Consider the following 19,380-nt stretch of genomic DNA (forward strand, 5'->3'; position numbering starts at 1 on the left):
ACAAGGACTGTTAGAACCTGTGATGGTAATAATTGTCGTGTTATTCATCGTTACATCGTGCTATCGCTTTCTCATACGCGGTTACACAGTACTTAAATCTACCTATTATTCTATCTACGTACTTTAGTCTGTGATCGACACTTAATGGTCTGTGATAAGTGATTACAAGTTCAAAAGGGCTAGAACCCAGAACTGTAAAACCAGTATAAAAAAGTCTGTGATTGACACAATCACAAATGAACATTGAACACGTCAAAATTAGTTTTTTCCTCCAACGAGTGATACGAAACTATGTTTTGAAAATGCATTTGTTGACAATAATGCGATTTCGGAGTACCTAGAAAACTCGCGAAGTGTTATTTATGTAAATTTTAGTGTATGGACGTGTTAAGTGTATTTAATTTCAATGAAAATGAAGGCTGTTGTAGCGACTGTAATCACCGTAGCCCTTACTACGGTGGTGATAGGCAATGCCTATTATCAGAAGAAACAATTTTACCCATCCGTAGTTTATTTAACCAATTCAAACCCATCCATGGCTGTAAGTAACACAGGTTTATCATTTTGTCTGTTTCTGGAACAACTTTCCTTTCGACCTTGTAATTGCTATATTGTCTTATTTTAGTGAATTTTCATTGAATAAGAAACATTTTCATGCATAGTTTGATAACGAATTTACAAATTATAAGCAAAAGTATTATTGTTAAAGTCACAATTAATATAACAAATGGCAAGCCCAGCTTGCTATCCAATGCGACTGGCGCGCCACCTATCAATTATACGGTGATGGTTTTATGTTAAAAACCTTCACGCAAGTGTCGACGACAGCTGTACAAAGTTTGACCTCCATTGGATGAATGATGTGCGAACGCTTTGGTTTTTAAAAAATGCACATTAATTTTTAAAATAGTATGAATTGCAGCATCATTTTTGTAATTGCAGGTAATGTACTTACAAGCCTTTATACTGGTCTTATTGGTGGGTAAAATTCTTAGGAAAATCTTCTTTGGCCAACTCCGGCCAGCAGAATTTGAGGTAAAACCATTATGTTATTGTTTAAATTTACTTAAGTACTCAATGGTCTTTTAATTTGTTAACTAAAAAGATCCTACTTTGTAATCTAAACTTTTTATTTAGTTTTAATAACAGTTTTAATTTTGTTGTCTACTAAAACTCTAATTTAAACTAAATTTATAAGCTTAACAGTAATGCTGTTCTTTTTTGTATTATGAGAGGGATAGTATTTCGTTTAGAGATTATGTAAACTAAATACTATCCCTATGCTGACAATACACTGCAGCTACATAGCTAATCCTCTTCATATTATAATCGGCCGCCAACAGTCAGCATCTATGTATAGTGTAATAAAATATTATTATAGGTTTGAACGAAAAGTTGAATATATCTTAAGCTATTATTACTCAAATATTTAATACTTACCTGTTGTTTTTCTTGAAGCATAGGTATCATATTTTAAATAAGATTTTTCAATTTGTTTTAGCACCTAATAGAGAGATCCTGGTATGCCATCACCGAGACATGTCTGGCATTCACAGTTTTCCGAGATGATTTCAATCCTAAGTTTATAGCTCTATTCACTGTTTTGCTTTTCTTGAAGGCATTCCATTGGCTCGCTGAAGACAGGGTTGATTATGTAAGTTTATTATTAAACAATTATAATCATAATCATATCCTTTATTTGCTTGAGCAAGGCTTGAGCACAGGTACAGAAGGTGGTACAAGCAATATATTGAGTGCAATGTATTCAAGCATTTCTGGCATGCAAATACCTATTATGGTCTTATATTAAATTAAATGTCCCTTTACTTGAACAGAAATATATAATTCTAGATGAATCTCAATACTTTGTCTGCGTGGATATATGTTTTCTTTCTTTTTGTTGCTCTCTTGCTTGCATCTCTGGCTTGTATATTTATAAGCCCAAAACCTCAGGATTGGATTTAAAAGGGCATGTATTAAATTCTCTACTGGCCACCCATGTTAAGCTGGGGTTAGTTTACCATAAGTCAAAGATTATTTTGTTTTGCAGATGGAGAGAAGTCCTGTGATAGGGTGGCTGTTTCATGTGAGGATCCTAAGTCTGTTGATGCTTCTGGCCCAGGCGGACTTGTATTTCATCCACCATGCATATTTGTTTACTGCTACCAAAGGCCCATCTGTTCAATTGGTCTTTGGATTTGAATATAGCATACTTATTATAATGATTGTGAATATTCTAATCAAGGTGAGTGTGTTATTTTGTTTTGACTTTTTATTTTATTAATAGACTAGTGAGCTGCCCCGGCTTCGCATGGGTGCAATGTAAATACTAATGTGGTGGTGAGGAGTGATTCTTCCGACATTTTTGTTCAAATATCGTCATATTTCAATAAATTAACACAAACCAATATTAAACTATACCTATAAACCTTTCTCTTGAATCACTCTATCAAATGGTGAAAACTGCATTAAAATCCGTTGCGTAGTTTAAAAGATCTACGCGTTCATACATACAGACAGCTGGAAGCGACTTTATTTTATACTATGTTGGGATGACTGTGAATCTGCCTGTGATGGTTTAGGTTTTTAAAAAATCCTGCAGGAACTCTTTGATTTTCGGGACAAAAAATAGTCTATGTCCTTCCTATGGATGCAGCTTTCTCTGTACCAAATTTTGTCAAAATCCGTTAAGAGGATGGGCTGTGAAAAGCTAGCAGAAAGACAGTCAGGCACACTTTAGGATTTACAATATAAGTATGGATTAATTTGTGTCATTTTATGTTTAATGTTCATTTGTTATTTGATTTTATAATTTATTTAGTATCATAATATTTGCCAAAATTAGCCATAATAAATTAGCTATAGTCTTCCGAACTGCATGCTAGAAACTTCTTCTTATTATTCAAATATGAAGGTTAATGTTGTAAATCTTTTGCAAAGTAAAAATAAATATTTAAAAACAAAGTGCCTAATGTAATTAAATGCCTCATAACAGGGTTTGAATACAAGCAAAACTGGTTATTTGCTAACAAATTACTTACTTAATATTGCAGTGACTAATTGTCTTACACACCTAGATAAAATCCATATCCATACTAATATTATAAATGCGAAAGTGTGTCTGTCTGTCTGTCTGCTAGCCTTTCACGGCCCATGTGTTTAACCGATTTTGACGAAATTTGGTACAGCGATAGCTTGCATCCCGGGCAAGGACATGGGCTACTTTTTTCCACGGGAAATCTTAGAGTTCCTACGGTATTTTTAAAAACCTAAATCCACGCGGACGAAGTCGCGGACATCATCTATTTACTTATACATGGCATAAATATTGTAAATTGAATATTTGAGAAGAGCAACCGCCGAGCTTCTTGCTGGTTCTTCTCAGTAGGAAGGACAGCATAACCTAATTTTGACACCTGCCAGTGAAGGTGAAACTTTGTTTGTATGCATACTCTTTAAATTCTTGTTCTAAGCATCCTCGTCGTCATTATCAACCAATAGAGTCATAGACGTCCACTACTGGACATAGGGACTTATACACACCACAATTTTGCGCCGCCTGAATCCAGCGGCTTCTTGCGACTTGATTGATGTTGTCTGTCCACCAACGCCAACGCTGCACTTTTCGGTGCGAGGTCGCCAACGTCTATCGGTTTTTTATGTGCCATGCCCATTGTCACTTCAGCTTCGCAACCCATTGAGCTATGTCAGTTACTCTGGATCTTCTCATTTTTTATTTGATCACAAAGATAAACTCCAAGCAGATGTTGGAGCGTCACTTTGTGTTTTCTTATGAGGCCCATAGTTAGCAAATATGTCTCAGATCTATTGTCATCACTGGCAACCTTTGATTGTCAGTCTCCAGCACTAGAAATTTTGGATGAGAAGACTCTTCGAGATGATGAGAATCTTGAAGTTTCCTGTACACTGTACAGCCGAGCCAGGTAACTGACATGAATTGTGACCATAGTTTTCTTTTCCACACTAGCATATAAAGTAAGACTTGCATGTAGATTTTAAACAATAAAGAAAGCCTTTCCAAGCTAGTGAGATGAAAAATGGCTTGTTGCAGTACGTCCTCCACGCTATCGACTCCCGGTGGGAGGCGCCCTGGGAGAGCAAGGCGGCCGTGCTGCTCTACACCGAACTGGCGATCAACTTCCTCAAAGTGCTGCTATATGTTGGTTTTGTGGCGGTCATGGTGCGCATTTACACGCTGCCACTCTTCGCCTTCCGTCCTATGTATGAAACTATGAGGTGAGAACTTCATCTTGTGTGAAAAAAGTCTCTTTTAGTCTGTGTTAGATAAAACCTGTGTTACAGTTGTTCACACCTACCTCCAGAATCAGAAGTTACAAGAGAGTAACAAGAACAAAAAGTAAAATCAATGAATAAGTTAAGGAAAATTAATCATGTTCGCTCATCAAACCCATCTACTTGTATGAAGCATTTCTGCTCAACATTTCTGATATGAACTACTAAGGTGAAATTGAATTCCCTTCTGGCGTCCGTGTTTCCTGCCAAGTATAACTTGAATACCTTCAATCATCTTCCAGGCAAGGCCTCTGCTTCTTCAGACATGCTTATCGTCAAGCGCAAGTCAACAATAAATAAAAAATAAATGCCATACTAAGCACACTGAACAGAGTTTTTTGTAGTCATGGATTTGGTATTTCGTTGTAGAAGTTTCAAGAAGGCGTACAACGACGTGGTACTGTCGCGGCGCGCGATTCGCAACATGAACACGCTGTATCCCGACGCGACGGCCGAGGAGCTCGCCGCCGCCGACAACGAGTGCATCATCTGCCGTGAGGAGATGCATAGTGGTAATATACATATTATTTTTAATATTATAGGTTTACAGGGTTTGTAGCGGACTGACGCCAATCCGGTTGGATCCGACCGACTTGGTATTTTATTACTATTTTTTTTTAAATCTCAAAACCGGCTGGTTAAAAGTAGGTAAAGTGGATTTTCAAATAGATGAACAAAGAGTTTATTTCGGTATTAGCTTATTCTTCGTCCGCGTGGACTACACAAATTTTATCCCCTTAGGGGTGAATTTTCACAAATCCTTTATTAGTGGATGTCTACGTCATAATAGCTATCTGCATGCCAAATTCCAGCCTGTTCCATCCAGTAGTTTTGAGCTGTGCGTTGAAAGATTTGTCAGTCAGTCACCTTTTTATATTTAGATAACAAAATCAACTTCTTTTCAGTTTTTAGCACAATCAGCTTTTTGTGTAGATGTGCCTATGACGTCATTAATCAAGGTCCAAATACTATTTAACAGGTGCAAAGAAACTGCCATGCAACCACATATTCCACGCGGCGTGTCTCCGGCTCTGGTTCCAACGCCAACAGACCTGCCCGACGTGCCGGCTCAACGTCCTCCGGGCGCCGGCTCCGGAACAAGCCAACCCCAACGCGCCGGCGCCGCACGCCAACGTGCCGCACGCAAACGCGCCCAACGCTAACGCGCCGACGCCGCCCCCGCCCGCTGCGCCCGTGCCGCCGCCCTTCCCTAACATGCCGCCACCACGTAAGTTTACTTACACCTTAAAACCCCCAATAAGATGAACCATTTATTTGAAGAATTTGAGTTGTGAAAAGGTGATCTGACAGATGAGATCCGCGTCGCTCGGTCTATTACCTTTTGACAACTCAAATTCTTCAAACAAGACACTCATTTTCGTAGTTATAATTTTACTAGCAGCCCGCCCCGACTTCGCCCGGGTTGAATATTTTTATAATATACGTTATGTATTATAGCCTACGTCCATCTTGAATAATTACCTTTTAAATGGTGAAAAAGTTTTTCAAATAAGTCCACTGGTTCCGGATCCGGATCTTTCTTTAGGCGCCAATTGCGCTATCAACAAAATCTATACAGCTCTATGGAGGGTACCTCACATGATGTATGATTGGTTGCGCAACCAATTGGTGGCGGCGGCAGTGATCACTGGTGGCGCAACCACTAATATGTATAGAGCTATTTGTCGTCTCGCTCACGCCCCTCCCGCTCTCTGCTTGCGCGTGACGATGTCATTCGCCGTGTGCTGTGAGTGCTGTGACGTGAGGTGATTGTTTTCACCCTGGTGTTTCTCGTTTGGTAGCTCAAGACGCCACGGTGGCGCGACCGGTGTCACTGCCATGGTGTCCTGGTGCGATATTGGTCTTATAATATTAGTATAGTAGTATTCGGCCGAGGCGACGGCCGTTGGAGCCGGAAAGTCCTTGAGTGGAGACCGCGTTTAAGCAAGCGTAGTGTGGGACGCCCTCCAGCACGATGGACCGACGATATAAAGAGGCTGGCGGGAAGTGGCTGGATGAGGAAGGCTGAGGACCGGGTGTGGTGGCGCTCTTTAGGGAAGGCCTATGTCCAACAGTGGACGTCCACAGGCTGATGATGATGATGATAGTAGTATTGGAAGTAAAGTAAGGATTTCCACAAATATTCAATTATTTCTTCGTCCTGCCAGCAATGATGGGCTGGGGCATGCCGCCGCCGCCGCCTCCGCGCCCCGCGTCTCTCGCCAGCCTCACTGTGGAGGAGTTGCAACGCATGGAGGGCACTGAGAGGAGGAACATCGAAGCACGATTGCAGGTACTCATCTTACCGAGGTCTCCTTAACATACCAGACTTCCTGAAAATCGTTTAGTGTGAGATTTCTGTCCACCAGAACACCCACAACCTCGACGCATATTGCAAGGTTCAAGAATTTTTAAGAACATATCTGGGTAGGCCTGGCTATCAAGCTCATTTAACATTAATTTTAACCATTAAAGGTTTTTTATGAAAAATTATGTTTGTGTCGCTCAGTGATGCAGCAATGTCGAATGAGTTTGATGACTTTCCAATTAGTGATGATCACTGAGTTAGCGGCTCACCCCACTGAGCACACTACAAAGTGTACATTAATTCTGTGTCAAGATGCCGCTTTTTAATAGTTGTTAGTCGGTCACTGTACTGAATGGTTGTTGCAGCTGCTTCGCGAGATACAAGCCATGCTGGACGCGTCGGTGCTGCTGATGCAGCAGTACTCCAACGTGGTGGCAAACCTGCCCCTCAACTGCTCCAACGTCGCTACGCAAACTGAAATTTTGTAAGTTGTAGTAAAAACTAGCTGATGCCCGTAACTTCGTCAGCGTGGATTGAGGTTTTTTAAGTATCCGGGATAAAAAGTAGCCTGTGTCTATCTATAATTTGTTTTTCAGTCGAACAGAACCTTCCCCAGAACCGTCGCCAGCGAAGGTGAAGACTGAACCAGATGTTGTGCCCACCACTTCCTCGTACAGGCCCACTGCCGGCCCGTCCACGAGCAGGGATGATTTCAGCTTCGATGCGGCGGAAACTACGCTAGATTCTAATAGGTAATAGACTAAGAGCCAGCGCGTGCCAGATCTTCTTTCTTTAAGTGTAATTTTTTATGTTTTCTTTGGGATAGTATTATAAATCACGTCACCAGCTAGTTCACCAAGGGTCCAAAGCGAACGCGCCTTTAAGTTTTCAAAGGTCGAAAAGTTTTAAGCAATTAAATATCACTTGGAGAAAAATATGATTGTGAGAAAACTTGCATACTTGAGAAGACACCCATGCTCAATAGTGGGCTGGCGTTAAATGGTCAATCCCAGATTTTTGGAATCACAACCCTCGGCAATGAAAAATAGTAGGGTTTGAAAAAACTAATTATCAACAAATTACAGATATGTTTGATTTTATTGTTATTTATTTCGGCCATCAAACTTGTTTAAAATAGTTTTTTATATATTTTAAACATATAAACAACCCTGAGAATAAGACGCAGAATAGTGGACATTAAAAAATGGTTATTTTTCCCAGGGAGAAATCCGATGCAGATGCGGAGGAGCTCAGGAGATGTCGATTACAAAAATTCAGTACGGAAAAGTGAATGTGCTAAACAAACAATTGTGTCCCACTTTCCTAACTTGCTAATTTAATTGTACAAAGTGTTTTGGTACGTGCAACTTGCAAGCATTGTGTATTCCAATCAAATGAAAATGTATTTGTGTCCTTGTAAATATATTTGGATATATACATGAATACATTTGAAAAAATGCAAATTTCATTTCTCTTGCACTTCATTGGTCACTGAAAAACTTAAAATGTTTTGCTATAATCTATTTATTTAACTATATTATAATAAATATACAAGTTTTCTTAACAGTTGTAAAAAGCGTTAATATAACCATACACATTAGGGTTATAATTCTCTAATACAGGCATGCCACTTAAATAACGACTTGAATCATACAGTTTAACATCGTTTTTGCAATACCAAACATTTTTTGTTCCGTCTGTACCATCTACGTTCAGGGTATTTAGTTCAAACACACCAAAATGGAAGCGTTGGCCATCGGTTTGAATGCAATTTATATGTATTGGCTCAGGTAGGTCCTTTACATCCTCCTGTAACAAACGTAACTTATTGTAAATGAAAGTTTTATCATGAAACTAGACAGTAATATTTCATTCACGGATTGACACATGTATAGTATACTTGTTGTCTAATTACAACAATACAATACTTTGAAAACCAAGAATAGAATTTTTGGTAAGTTGGGGCTGGATTATGCAAGGATGTGTATCAAAATAACTCACAAATAGTCAAGGATATACAAACTACACCAAAGAAACAACTCTTTAGCCAGTGTTCACAGGAACGCTTTTCTATTCTATTTAAATTTGGAAATCTACTTTTACAAAAGCATCTGTGTGAATTATAGAAGATGCCAATAATGCTCAAAACTTCATCCGCTTCGATTTAGATAAAAAAAATAAAATGGGAATGTGTTTTTCTAGGTACCTTTGTGTCTCTGAGATGCAAGTTATCTCCGTACTAAATACTGTGGATCTCTGTACTAACTTTTAAAATCCTGTGGGAACTCTTTAATATTTTGGGATAAAAGCAGCCTATGGCATGCAAATGTTCAGAGAGAAGCTATATCTCTGTACCAAATGTCAAAATTGGTTAAAATGGGTTGTGAGCAGGTGACAGACAAATAGACATACAAAAGTGTGTCTGTTTTGCAATTATATATATATATATATATATTATGTTGCATCGAATTACCCAATGTTTGTAATGATTTCACACTTGAATACAACTTCAAATGTGCCATGGGGGTGGGATGACATATTACAACAGTGTTATTTCTTACCCCATGTAGTTGTTTTGCATATGCTGACGCTACAGTGAATGCATGCGTCAATGATCGGCCCAAAATTTGCGTGGGGGTGGCTGGTGTCTCATACAGATTGCCAACTTCGGTTCTGTTGAAATGGAGCCAAGTGGTGTGTGGATGCTTTTTAGACACACTTGGACGGAGGGCTGGAAAAAATAGAATACTAGAATATCATCCATTGATTAGTCTATTCTTTTGACAAAGTCCAAACTCTGGCCTTTGAAGTAAACGTTTCTTCTTTGAGATTATAGTAGACTTCTTTCTTTGATAGGAAGTGAGTATTAATATGGATTCAAATTATTATCAAGCTAGTCTATCAGCACTCGAACTTTGTGTATTGAATATACTATTTTGTGGTGATTATATTATATTTTATATCATTGATTTCAATCTATAAATACTTACGATATCTGCTATTTTCATTATAAAAGTGTTCAGGTGGCAAGGTAACAGTATGTTTAACAGGGTACAAGTCAGGTATTTCAATGAAAGGTATATCAGATTCATTTAGTTCATGCTTCAGTGGCTTATTGCTTGTGACTAGAATTCCAGAGACGTCTTGAAATTGTATCAAGTCACCTTCCTTGTCAAAGACACTGTGACACTCAACATCGTTTACTACATATTTGTTTTGAGTAACTTCCACATCATTGCTTTTCTCTACAAGTTGGAGTAGCTTGTTAGTAAGAATTTCGCTGTAACATAAAACCAGTTAAACTAGTATTAGTACCTGTGAAACAGAATGAAAATAAAATAAAGGTTGAAATAATCAATATTCAATATAAATAGTAAATAATTGTACAAAAATCACTATTTATTAACCGACTTCAAAAAAAGGAGGAGGTTCTCAATTCGTCGGAATCTTTTTTTGTATGTGTTGTATGTATGTTCCCCGATTACTCGAAAACGCCTGGCCCGATTTTGAAAATTCTTTGTTTGTTTGAAAGGGTATACTTCAAAGTTGGTCCCATTTCAATTTGGTGAAGATCTGATGAACATCTTCGAAGATAGATACTGGAACTCCTCAACGGATAAGAGTAAATTGCTCGCGATCAGTGTAATAGCTTAGTAAACAGTAGATTTTTAACCAGTCATAGCATAATTCCATGGGGCCACTAAAAATTGTGAAATAATTTTTTTTTACAAAAAAAAAATAAAAACCGACTTCGTTACACAAACACTAAAAATTGAATAAATTAAATTATTTTTCAATTTTTAGTGTTTGTGCAACGAAGTCGGTTTTTATTTTTTTTGTAAAAAAATTTTATTTAACTTTTATTAACTTAAGTATAATTATTAGTATTATTTTATTTAATTTCTTGTGCTCTAATAATGCACTAAGAAATATTTTTTTAAATCTTACTTTTCAGCTAGTGTGCAGATGTTCACCAAGTAGCCATGTAACATAATTTTATAAAGTAAGTAATAATTTTCATAATATAATTTTGACATATTATTTTAGTTTTTACTCACTTTCTTCTTCTGTCAGAGATGCCTAATATTCTCGGAAAGTTAAAGGCTGGTCTTTCTGTCTCTTTAATTTTGGGCAGCTTCTTTTGCTCACAATCGAATACATTTGCACTTAAAATAGCTTTTTTTACTCCCTCATGTATAGCTTTAGGAGCTGATACCTCTGCCAGCTCTTCAATCCTGTGAGGTAGCTTATCTTCTGCTATGATTGTTTTAGTTAATACTTGGGCTTGTGATATGCCTTCTAGCAGAACGCTGGTATTTTTAAGAGTTAAACATGGTCGTTGTTTATAGTCTGGATGATTTTCATCAAGTGGTTTGATATGTTCATGTGGTCCTATAATTTCAAGTCTGCAACCATTGAATTAAAAATATTCAAATAACAAAACTAATCCCTATAACATGTTTGAATATTTTGTGGTATATTTTATTGTAAACATCAAGATTACAATGACTGGAATATAATGATTTTTAGGGTTCCGTACCTCAAAAGGAAAAACGGAATCCTTATAGGATCACTTTGTTGTCTGTCTGTCTGTCAAGAAACCTACTTGGGGTACTTCCTGTTGACCTAGAATCATGAAATTTGGCAGGTAGGTAGGTCTTATAGCAGACATTAGGGGAAACATCTGAACACCGTGAATTTGTGGTTACATCAAACAAAAAAAAAATTGTGGTCATGAACTAAAATTAGTATTTTCCATTTCGAAGTAAGATAACTATATTAAGTGGGGGTATCATATGAAAGGGCTTCACCTGTGCATTTCAAAACAGATTTTTATTTATTTTTATGCATCATAGTTTTTGAATTATCGTACAAAATGTCGAAAAAATACGACTGCAGTACGAAACCCTCATTGCGCGAGCCTGACTCGCACTTGGCCGGTTTTTAAGTATTTTATTTAGATATTTGTTATAATAAATAAATAAATAAATAATAAATTTATTCATAAGAATGCAGGTGACATAACATGGTTATAAAATTAGTTGGCGAGCCTTATGCATTCTACCTTAGAATATTGGTGTATGAATAATTATAAGATATTTATGTAGTTTATTAGATACCATAGACATAATATATATCTTTTGTATATACATATATTAACTAAGGATTCTTGTATTCATTTTATAATAATTATTTTAGTACTGTAAGACCTATTCCACTTAATACGCCTTACTCGCAACCTTGAATGGGAAGCTGGAAGAAATCTCTGTTTAGAGATAAGCATTTCCAATGTAACTTAATTTATTACTACTATGTAACTACAATTTCGGTATATGAAAAATAAAAAATAAATTAAACAAATCCCATTTTTACAGCCCTAGCACTACACTTCAATAGAATCAATGCAAAGATTGCAATAAGTTATTTATCTTTCTAATTTACTAACACTCCTTCTACTATAGAAAATACACAGCTAAATAAGGAGTATCATAAATTGAGACCGAAAACAAAAATGTGAAGATGCAATGCAATTAATTATTAGTTTGATGCTTGATGGGATGAACTAATAATACATAATTGTTTCAGGACCCTTGAAATGCTAATATAATTAAGTGTATTAGTGTATTTAATTTAAGGAGTAAACGAAAAAGTTTCAAATAGAAATAGGTAAGTTGCAAGTTACCTATTTATCTTGATAATAACATAATTTGTGGTTATAAAAAAGTAATTTTTATGATTAATATGAACAGTTACCTCTCTCTAGGTTCTGGTTTCTCTTTTACAAACTCCAGAGCGTCTTCAACTGGTATGCCTTTTGCTTTTAGGCGTTCTTCCAGCCCCGTATCAATCGGCACGCGTTTTCCTTGGATCAACCAATGTTTTTTAAACATAAATCCTATGTGTTGTCGGTATAAAACTTTCGATAGTTTCATTTTAACTTATGTTAATCACTTTTATAACGGGAATAAATTAGTTAACGACAAAGTTATCAAATTAATCGAAATTATTGGACCAAACCACGACCAAACAGTACCCACTATAAATAATGTACTCTGTGCACAGTACCCTTTTTTTCTGGTCGGTGAGGTGCATGAAAAGTACTCTGTGGGTGCATGTGACATATGCATTAGGTACCTACCTTTGATTTGAATTATGTTCATATATTACAAAGTACCTACTCTGTGATGACAATATTTGACAGTCTAAAAGAAGTCTATTCACCACAGAGTGCTATGTACACAGCACGTACACAGATTAATAGGGGATACGATATTATGGGATACTACGTATGTACCATAGATTGTATGTACAATAGGATATTCACAGAGAACAGTGTTGCTAACTTTGGAAATTCACGAATTTCATTTCATGAGATTCACCTGGGTCTACCTATACCTCAGAATAAGAATCAAGGTAGATTTGGCATTAAAATAATAATACCTTGTTAGAGCAAGCTAGGTGAAATAGAAATAGAAAAGCTCTGAAGAGTGATAGAGACATAAACATAGTTTTTTGTCTTTGTCATAGTTTAGCTTTTTTTTATTGGGCACGTTGTAGTTTGTGCCCAACAAACCTCTGTGATAGTAATTTATTGCGAATATTACGAGTTTTTATTTAGTTTTCTGTTTTAAATTTAGTATTGAAGGTGTGTAGAAGCCATTTATGTTGCATTGCTGTGTAAAAGTTGTAGCGAATGCAAATTACGAAACATAACCTTTCATACGTATTATTTCTGTTGCTGTTTTGTCCCTTTCGGGTATACGCGTCTGACAAGTCTCCTTATTCAAAGTCAAAGTCAAAGTCAAAGTCAAATGATTTATTCAAAATAGGTAATAAATTACTCTTATTGATTGTCTGGTATAGTGTTAGATTTGTAAGATAATATAGTGGTGATAATTATAACGCAAACTTAAAACTAAAGCTACGAGGGTTCCAAACGCGCCCAGGTCTGAGAAGAGCCCACAACAAACTCAGCCGGGTATTCTTTTTATTATCACCACTTTACAAATTTATTGAAACTTATTAGAACTATCACAAAGTCGTTAAGCAACTCATTCCCAAGCTTGCTTATCATTTAAATAATCCTTTACATTGTAATAGGATTTTTCAATTAGTTTACGTTTTATGAAAACTTTGAACTTGTTGAGAGACATCTCCAATATGTCTTCTGGAAGCTTATTATAGAAACGTATGGAATTACGAGCAAATGAATTGCTAACTTTACTGAGCCTAGAGGCGGGAATTACAAGTTTATTTTTATTTCTAGTATTTATATTATGACAGTCACTTTTTTTTTTAAATTTATTTATGTTTTTATGTACGTACAGTAAATTTTCAAAAATATATTGATTATGCACTGTCATAATTTTAACTTCCCTAAATTTAGTTCTCAGCGACTCTCGTGGCCCCATACTGTATATGGCTCGAACAGCCCTTTTCTGCAGCACAAAAATAGAATTAATATCAGCAGCATTACCCCATAATAATATACCATATGACATAATGCTGTGAAAGTAACTAAAATATACTAGTCTCGCAGTTTCTATGTCTGTCAACTGGCGAATCTTTTTTACCGCATATGCGGCAGAACTAAGTCTGTTCGATAAGTTATTTATATGAGAGCCCCATTGAAGTTTTGCATCTAACGTTATTCCAAGAAAAATAGCGGTATCCACTAAATCTAATTCCTCATTATTAAGTTGCACAGTGGTTTTCACCTGCTTAACATTTGGTAAAGTGAATTTAATACACTTTGTCTTTTTCCCGTTGAGAAGCAGGTTATTAGCTTCGAACCACTGTACTAACTTGGTGAGAGAATTGTTTACTTCATCAAAAGTTGTTAAGTATCGATTGATTTTAAATAAAAGTGATGTATCATCAGCAAACAAGACTATCCCGTAATTGTCCTTAGCGAGGTAAGGAAGGTCATTGATGTAAATAAGGAACAGAAAAGGTCCTAAGATGGAACCTTGTGGCACCCCCATTTTTACAACGGATCCGGGAGATCGCTTTCCATTCACGTCTACCCTTTGTATTCTATCATTTAGGTAAGAACTCATCAATTCCAATGCTGCACCCCTAATTCCATAATGGTGCAATTTCGCGACCAATGTTTCATGATCAACGCAGTCGAAAGCCTTGGATAAATCACATAAAACGCCAAGCGCATCACGTGATTCCTCCCAGGCTTCAAATATATTTAGTATTAACTCAACACCAGCATCGGTTGTTGAGCGACCCCGTGTAAAACCAAACTGTTTGGTGTGAAATAAATCATTAATGTTGAAAAAATTAAGCAGTTGAGTTAAAATTATTTTTTCAAAGATTTTACTAAAAGTGGGTAGTACAGATATCGGTCTGAAGTTAGTGGGGTCACTAGTACTACCTGATTTAAATAATGGAATTATTTTACTATGTTTCATTAAGTCTGGAAACTCACCACAGTCAACACAATTATTGAATATTAATGCTAACTCGGGTGCAACAATATCAATTAATGATTTCACAACGTTAACGGAAATGCCCCACAGATCATTTGTTTTCTTATTATTAATTAATTTAAAAGCTTTGATAACGTCAGAGCAACTAACGTGACTGAATTCAAACATTTTATTACATTCAGGCACGTTATCCTCCAATAGTGAGAGAGCGGCGGCTGCTGAAGAGTTCAATGATTTTGTAGTAGAAACAGGAATATCTGTAAAGAAGGTCTCGAAAACGGTTGCAACCTCGGGGTCTGACGTAATCAACTTGTCATGATATTTTAGTTCAAAATTACAAGTTTATTCGTACTCTGAGACCTATCTCCTCTCTGGTGAACCATAGATAACACACGGCTGGCCGGTGTTTCCATAGATAATCCATACTAATATTATAAATGCGAAAGTGTGTTTGTCTGTCTGCTAGATTTTCACAGTTCAACAGTTTAACCAATTTCAATGGCTACAAAGCTTATATCCCGGGGAAGGGCATAGGCTACTTTTTATCCCGAAAAATTAAAGAGTTCCCACGGGATTTTAAAAACCAAAATCCACGCGGACGAAGTCGCGGGCATCATCTAGTAATAGATAAAGGTAACCACAATCCACTTACGATTGTGGGTTTATTTTTGTAGGGAGTTTGTAGGAGTTCGCCCTAAATTATTATCTACCTTGATAAAGTTACTAATGTGATAAACAGAGACGCAGCTAACCTATTTTAGTCCCTTATCGTGTAACAGGTTTTTTTCAAGGAATACAACAGTTTTAGTTGCATAACAAACGTTGATAATTCGTGGCGTCATTGTATTTCTCATTAGTTATTTACTTGTTTTCACATAAACAACGTTTAATACAAATATTGTTGAGCGGTTTATACAAATATTGACTACTAAACAATGGTAATTGTCGTGTTATTCATCGTTACGTCGTGCTTTCGCTATCTCACACGCGGTTACACAGTACTTTAGTCTAGCTTTTTTAATCAGTCTACGTGGTGGTAGAATTTAGCGCCATCTATGAAAATTTTATCGAACGTTGCCCTGAAACTTCCTCATTCCGTTTTGAATACACCAACAAGCAGCGTGCCACCTCCGACTGCCTCGATGAAGCCTTAGCTGCTATAGTCTTCAACTTTTTAGCAGCTGAATTAATTGCTCAGACGATAGTAGGTATATTTTAGCGTTTAAACTACCGTGAGTGATTTCCATTATAAAAACTATCTGTCCCGGCTTTACTCACGTGTGTAGTCGACTAGTTTCGAACCCATACGGGGTCATTTTCAAGGGAGTCCAAAAAAAAAAAAAAACTTGAAAAAGGACCCCGTATGGGTTCGAAACTAGTCGGGCTAACGTCGACTACACACGTGAGTAAAGCCGGGACAGATAGTATTTATGATAGTAGGTATACATCCAAACTCTGCTTTCGACTAAACTTGAGAATGAAATAATTAACTAAGTTTTAGAAAAACAGCACGTAATTTCGTAAATATATATATTTAAATTTATATCTTCCATCAATACATACAACACTGATAGGTACATCAATTTGGCTGTTAATACATTATAATTTAAATAACATTATTATTCAGAATTTTTAATCTCTATACATAGTTATTTCCTATCTTCACTTTTTATGTTAGCACGGGGAAGACATCGTTGAAAGAAGGATATTTATGTATTGAATGAATGATTTATTTTATTCATTCATATTCATTTTACAATACAAATTATTACTTAGCATAAAACTGGAATACAAAAAGGTGAAACTGGTGGTAAACTACATGATGAAACCGGCCTTCAACTAGTTTTCTTTATTTATACTTAACTGAAAATACTATTTTTGTGTTCTGATTTAAAAATAATATCATTAGGTGCTAATGTATTAAATGAGTAGGTAATATTTATTTATTGCATTACCAAATTTCTCTACATCCAGTTAAAAGCCGTTTACGAAACATTGGGTTTTAGATGTATTGTGTGAATCGCTCAATTATATTGATCAACGAAATAAAGAGTATAATATTGATGGAGGAGTAATACTTTACAAAATAAAACTTATCGAAATATCTTCGGTGTATGCTAGGAGCTATAAAAATTGAAAATAATACAACTAATTAATTTCATAACTATTTAGTAAGACATACAATCCCTTACCACGAGATCAGAGACAAGTTGACGTCACCCGGTGTTTCTTAATATTCTCCAGAATAAAAAATCCACCATTTTATTAATATCGAGGGTTTATAAAATAACTTCTTTAAGTTTTACAATATCGAAGTGAAGTCCCTTTGGTGATTTTACAGTCGTTTTTGACCAATTGGTGGGCACGTGGATAGATTTCAATAATCTTTGGACTTTATTGAATTTAATAGATATGTCTTGTCCGTCATCATTCTAACTACCTATGCATTAATTTAACCGCATATTGCAACAATTTGCGAATCAAACATACAACACTTAATACCTATTATAATAATATTATAATACCTAATTTATCTTTTTAAAGTAACAAAATTAACTTATATTTACAATATAATTAAATTGATAGCAGAATATTCACTATTGTAAATGAATTCTCAGTACTGCAGGAGTAATTGAATTGATAATGTATGTAATGTGATTGAAAATAATTAATGGTATTAGACAGCAACCTTGTATAGGTATTATTTGACGGATGTTTGAAAGATAATTGGTAAGTATGTGTAAAAGGGAATTGGGATCAAAAAGGGTTCCAAATGAGCGTAAAACGAATTCTTATAAACGTGTCGATAAAGGTGTTATATTTTGTAAAATGATTTTATATATAACCATTTAGCTTTTAACTAGCCCGGTATTTCAGTGCTAAGAACAATATGAGTACCTATCTAAGTTTTGTTTTTAGGATTGCATCGAACGACATTGATTTACAATAAAAACCAGAAAAATATTGAAGTTTTATAAACTCTACAATTCAAAATATCAGATCCGGTTTCGTAAAATTATATATTTGTATAAAACATAAAATACAATTTATGAATTTATTAAAATTTTGCTTGTGTAAAATTGTGATTTTATTTTTATTTTAAATCAATGTCTTATTTAATTTATATAAAAAATCAACAACAGTTTGTATGTGATAAGGCACCGTTGGTTAATCTGATACTTAAAATATGTATATTTTAGTTTTCCTTAGTTCACCTAAAAGGTAAACAAGTACAACATCGCTGAAATGCGTAAGAGACGCACTATACGCGGCCCATACAACCTTACTACCGCGAACTGACAATGAAATCATACTACGACTGAAAAATCTAAATTCAGAAGGCCTAAAGCGCCGGCAATCGTGTCGTTTACGCGTTTCTCCAAGAAGGATTATGCGATTTGTTTATCTTTTAAACAAACTAAGGAAAAGTAAAGTATAGGTATGTTATGGAGTAGGTATAGAAACATCTAGTCGTAAACCTCATTAGTAAGTAAATAAATTCCACTGGTGGATGTGCATGAGATCAAATCCGACATTTTAATTATGAAAAATCTACGTAACGTTAAATGAAGATAAAAAGATTTTAAAGATGTAGTGGCATCTGTGTACCTACTTATTACAGTTGTTATATTTTATAATACTTTTTAGATATAATGATTCTCATTAGAAAATTATATGAGAATTTTTGAGTCGGCCAAGGCGAATGCGGTCCCATAGTAGGGGCATTTGCGCTCCGCTTAAGAAATATAAAAAAATACGGTGTTTTTTGACAAATAAAAAATAATGTAGGTACACTTTTATGGCTTGATACTTGTTTTCACTGAATATGGTTGAGAAGGTAATTTCTGAAGTCCGTTTTTCCATTTATTAATTTACTAAACGAATGTGGTGAGACGCGGTCGAATGGAGTCGGGATCAGTCGTCGTCTTTTTTCTCCATTTTAGGCTCGTACATTGCGTGCAGCTGCTCTGGTGAGATCCTACAAAGAAAACAAAATTATGATTTTTTTACTTATGCCGAACATTCGGACTTCGGAGCGTTCTTTATTCAAAAGGTGTTTGAACATTAATTATTATTATTATTATTAAAAATAAGTATTATATAGTAAGCGACAGGTCGAGTGACAATCGGGCAGGGAACGCCCCGCGCACCCACCCAGCCCCCGCACTAACCCGGTGCGGACGACCGCGGATGACGTTCGGGTGTGCGCGGCATCCCTCCGCCTCATACCCGGATTGCCATGTCAACCTGTCGCGGACTAAACTTATATGTAGTTCCAAAGTTACACGAGCTGAATTTTTTCATACAAATCCCAAA

The 19,380-nt window shown here is 35.9% G+C and overlaps 4 protein-coding genes across 8 annotated transcripts in view; 1 reads left to right on the forward strand and 3 right to left on the reverse strand.

The window, feature by feature from the left end:
- LOC117990829 (AT-rich interactive domain-containing protein 4A-like) overlaps positions 1-19,380 on the reverse strand; it is a 212,121-nt gene that overhangs the window by 20,053 nt on the left and 172,688 nt on the right. The gene's annotated exons all lie outside the window — the stretch shown is intronic.
- On the forward strand, positions 227-8,085 carry sip3 (septin interacting protein 3). Its single transcript, XM_034978413.2, has 11 exons — positions 227-541; positions 943-1,035; positions 1,502-1,654; positions 2,051-2,245; positions 4,073-4,257; positions 4,684-4,826; positions 5,294-5,542; positions 6,483-6,607; positions 6,988-7,106; positions 7,219-7,374; positions 7,844-8,085. The coding sequence occupies exons 1-11, from the start codon at positions 407-409 to the stop codon at positions 7,911-7,913; spliced, it is 1,623 nt and encodes a 540-aa protein (XP_034834304.1). The 5' UTR covers positions 227-406; the 3' UTR covers positions 7,914-8,085.
- mRpL37 (mitochondrial ribosomal protein L37) lies at positions 8,129-12,699 on the reverse strand. Its single transcript, XM_034978420.2, has 5 exons — positions 12,377-12,699; positions 10,681-11,028; positions 9,613-9,902; positions 9,184-9,353; positions 8,129-8,431 (listed from the first exon to the last, which is right to left on the reverse strand). Exons 1-5 carry the CDS (start codon positions 12,553-12,555, stop codon positions 8,183-8,185), a joined length of 1,236 nt encoding a protein of 411 aa, XP_034834311.1. The 5' UTR covers positions 12,556-12,699; the 3' UTR covers positions 8,129-8,182.
- The window catches only part of pnt (ETS transcription factor pointed), a 206,153-nt gene continuing 203,349 nt past the window's right edge, over positions 16,577-19,380 (reverse strand). For all 5 annotated transcript variants that reach the window (XM_034978416.2, XM_034978415.2, XM_034978419.2 and 2 more), the window contains one exon: positions 16,577-19,042. In XM_034978416.2, the coding sequence (XP_034834307.1) occupies positions 18,979-19,042 (64 nt within the window). In that variant the 3' untranslated portion in view covers positions 16,577-18,978. The remainder of the gene's footprint in view (positions 19,043-19,380) is intronic.

This window comes from Maniola hyperantus, chromosome 18, assembly GCF_902806685.2.
Source record: "Maniola hyperantus chromosome 18, iAphHyp1.2, whole genome shotgun sequence".
NCBI lineage: Eukaryota > Metazoa > Arthropoda > Insecta > Lepidoptera > Nymphalidae > Maniola > Maniola hyperantus.

What these genes read in the sequence shown, in the direction of transcription:
- sip3 (XM_034978413.2), top strand. Translation starts at nt 407, where the DNA reads ATGAAAATGAAGGCTGTTGTAGCGACTGTAATCACCGTAGCCCTTACT. An exon ending in CTGAAGACAGGGTTGATTAT is followed by an intron (nt 1,655 to 2,050) that starts GTAAGTTTATTA and finishes TTTGTTTTGCAG; the next exon opens with ATGGAGAGAAGTCCTGTGAT. An exon ending in ACATCGAAGCACGATTGCAG is followed by an intron (nt 6,608 to 6,987) that starts GTACTCATCTTA and finishes TGGTTGTTGCAG; the next exon opens with CTGCTTCGCGAGATACAAGC.
- mRpL37 (XM_034978420.2), bottom strand. Translation starts at nt 12,555, where the DNA reads ATGAAACTATCGAAAGTTTTATACCGACAACACATAGGATTTATGTTT. An exon ending in AAACCAGAACCTAGAGAGAG is followed by an intron (nt 11,029 to 12,376) that starts GTAACTGTTCAT and finishes CAATGGTTGCAG; the next exon opens with ACTTGAAATTATAGGACCAC. An exon ending in ATGCAAAACAACTACATGGG is followed by an intron (nt 8,432 to 9,183) that starts GTAAGAAATAAC and finishes CGTTTGTTACAG; the next exon opens with GAGGATGTAAAGGACCTACC.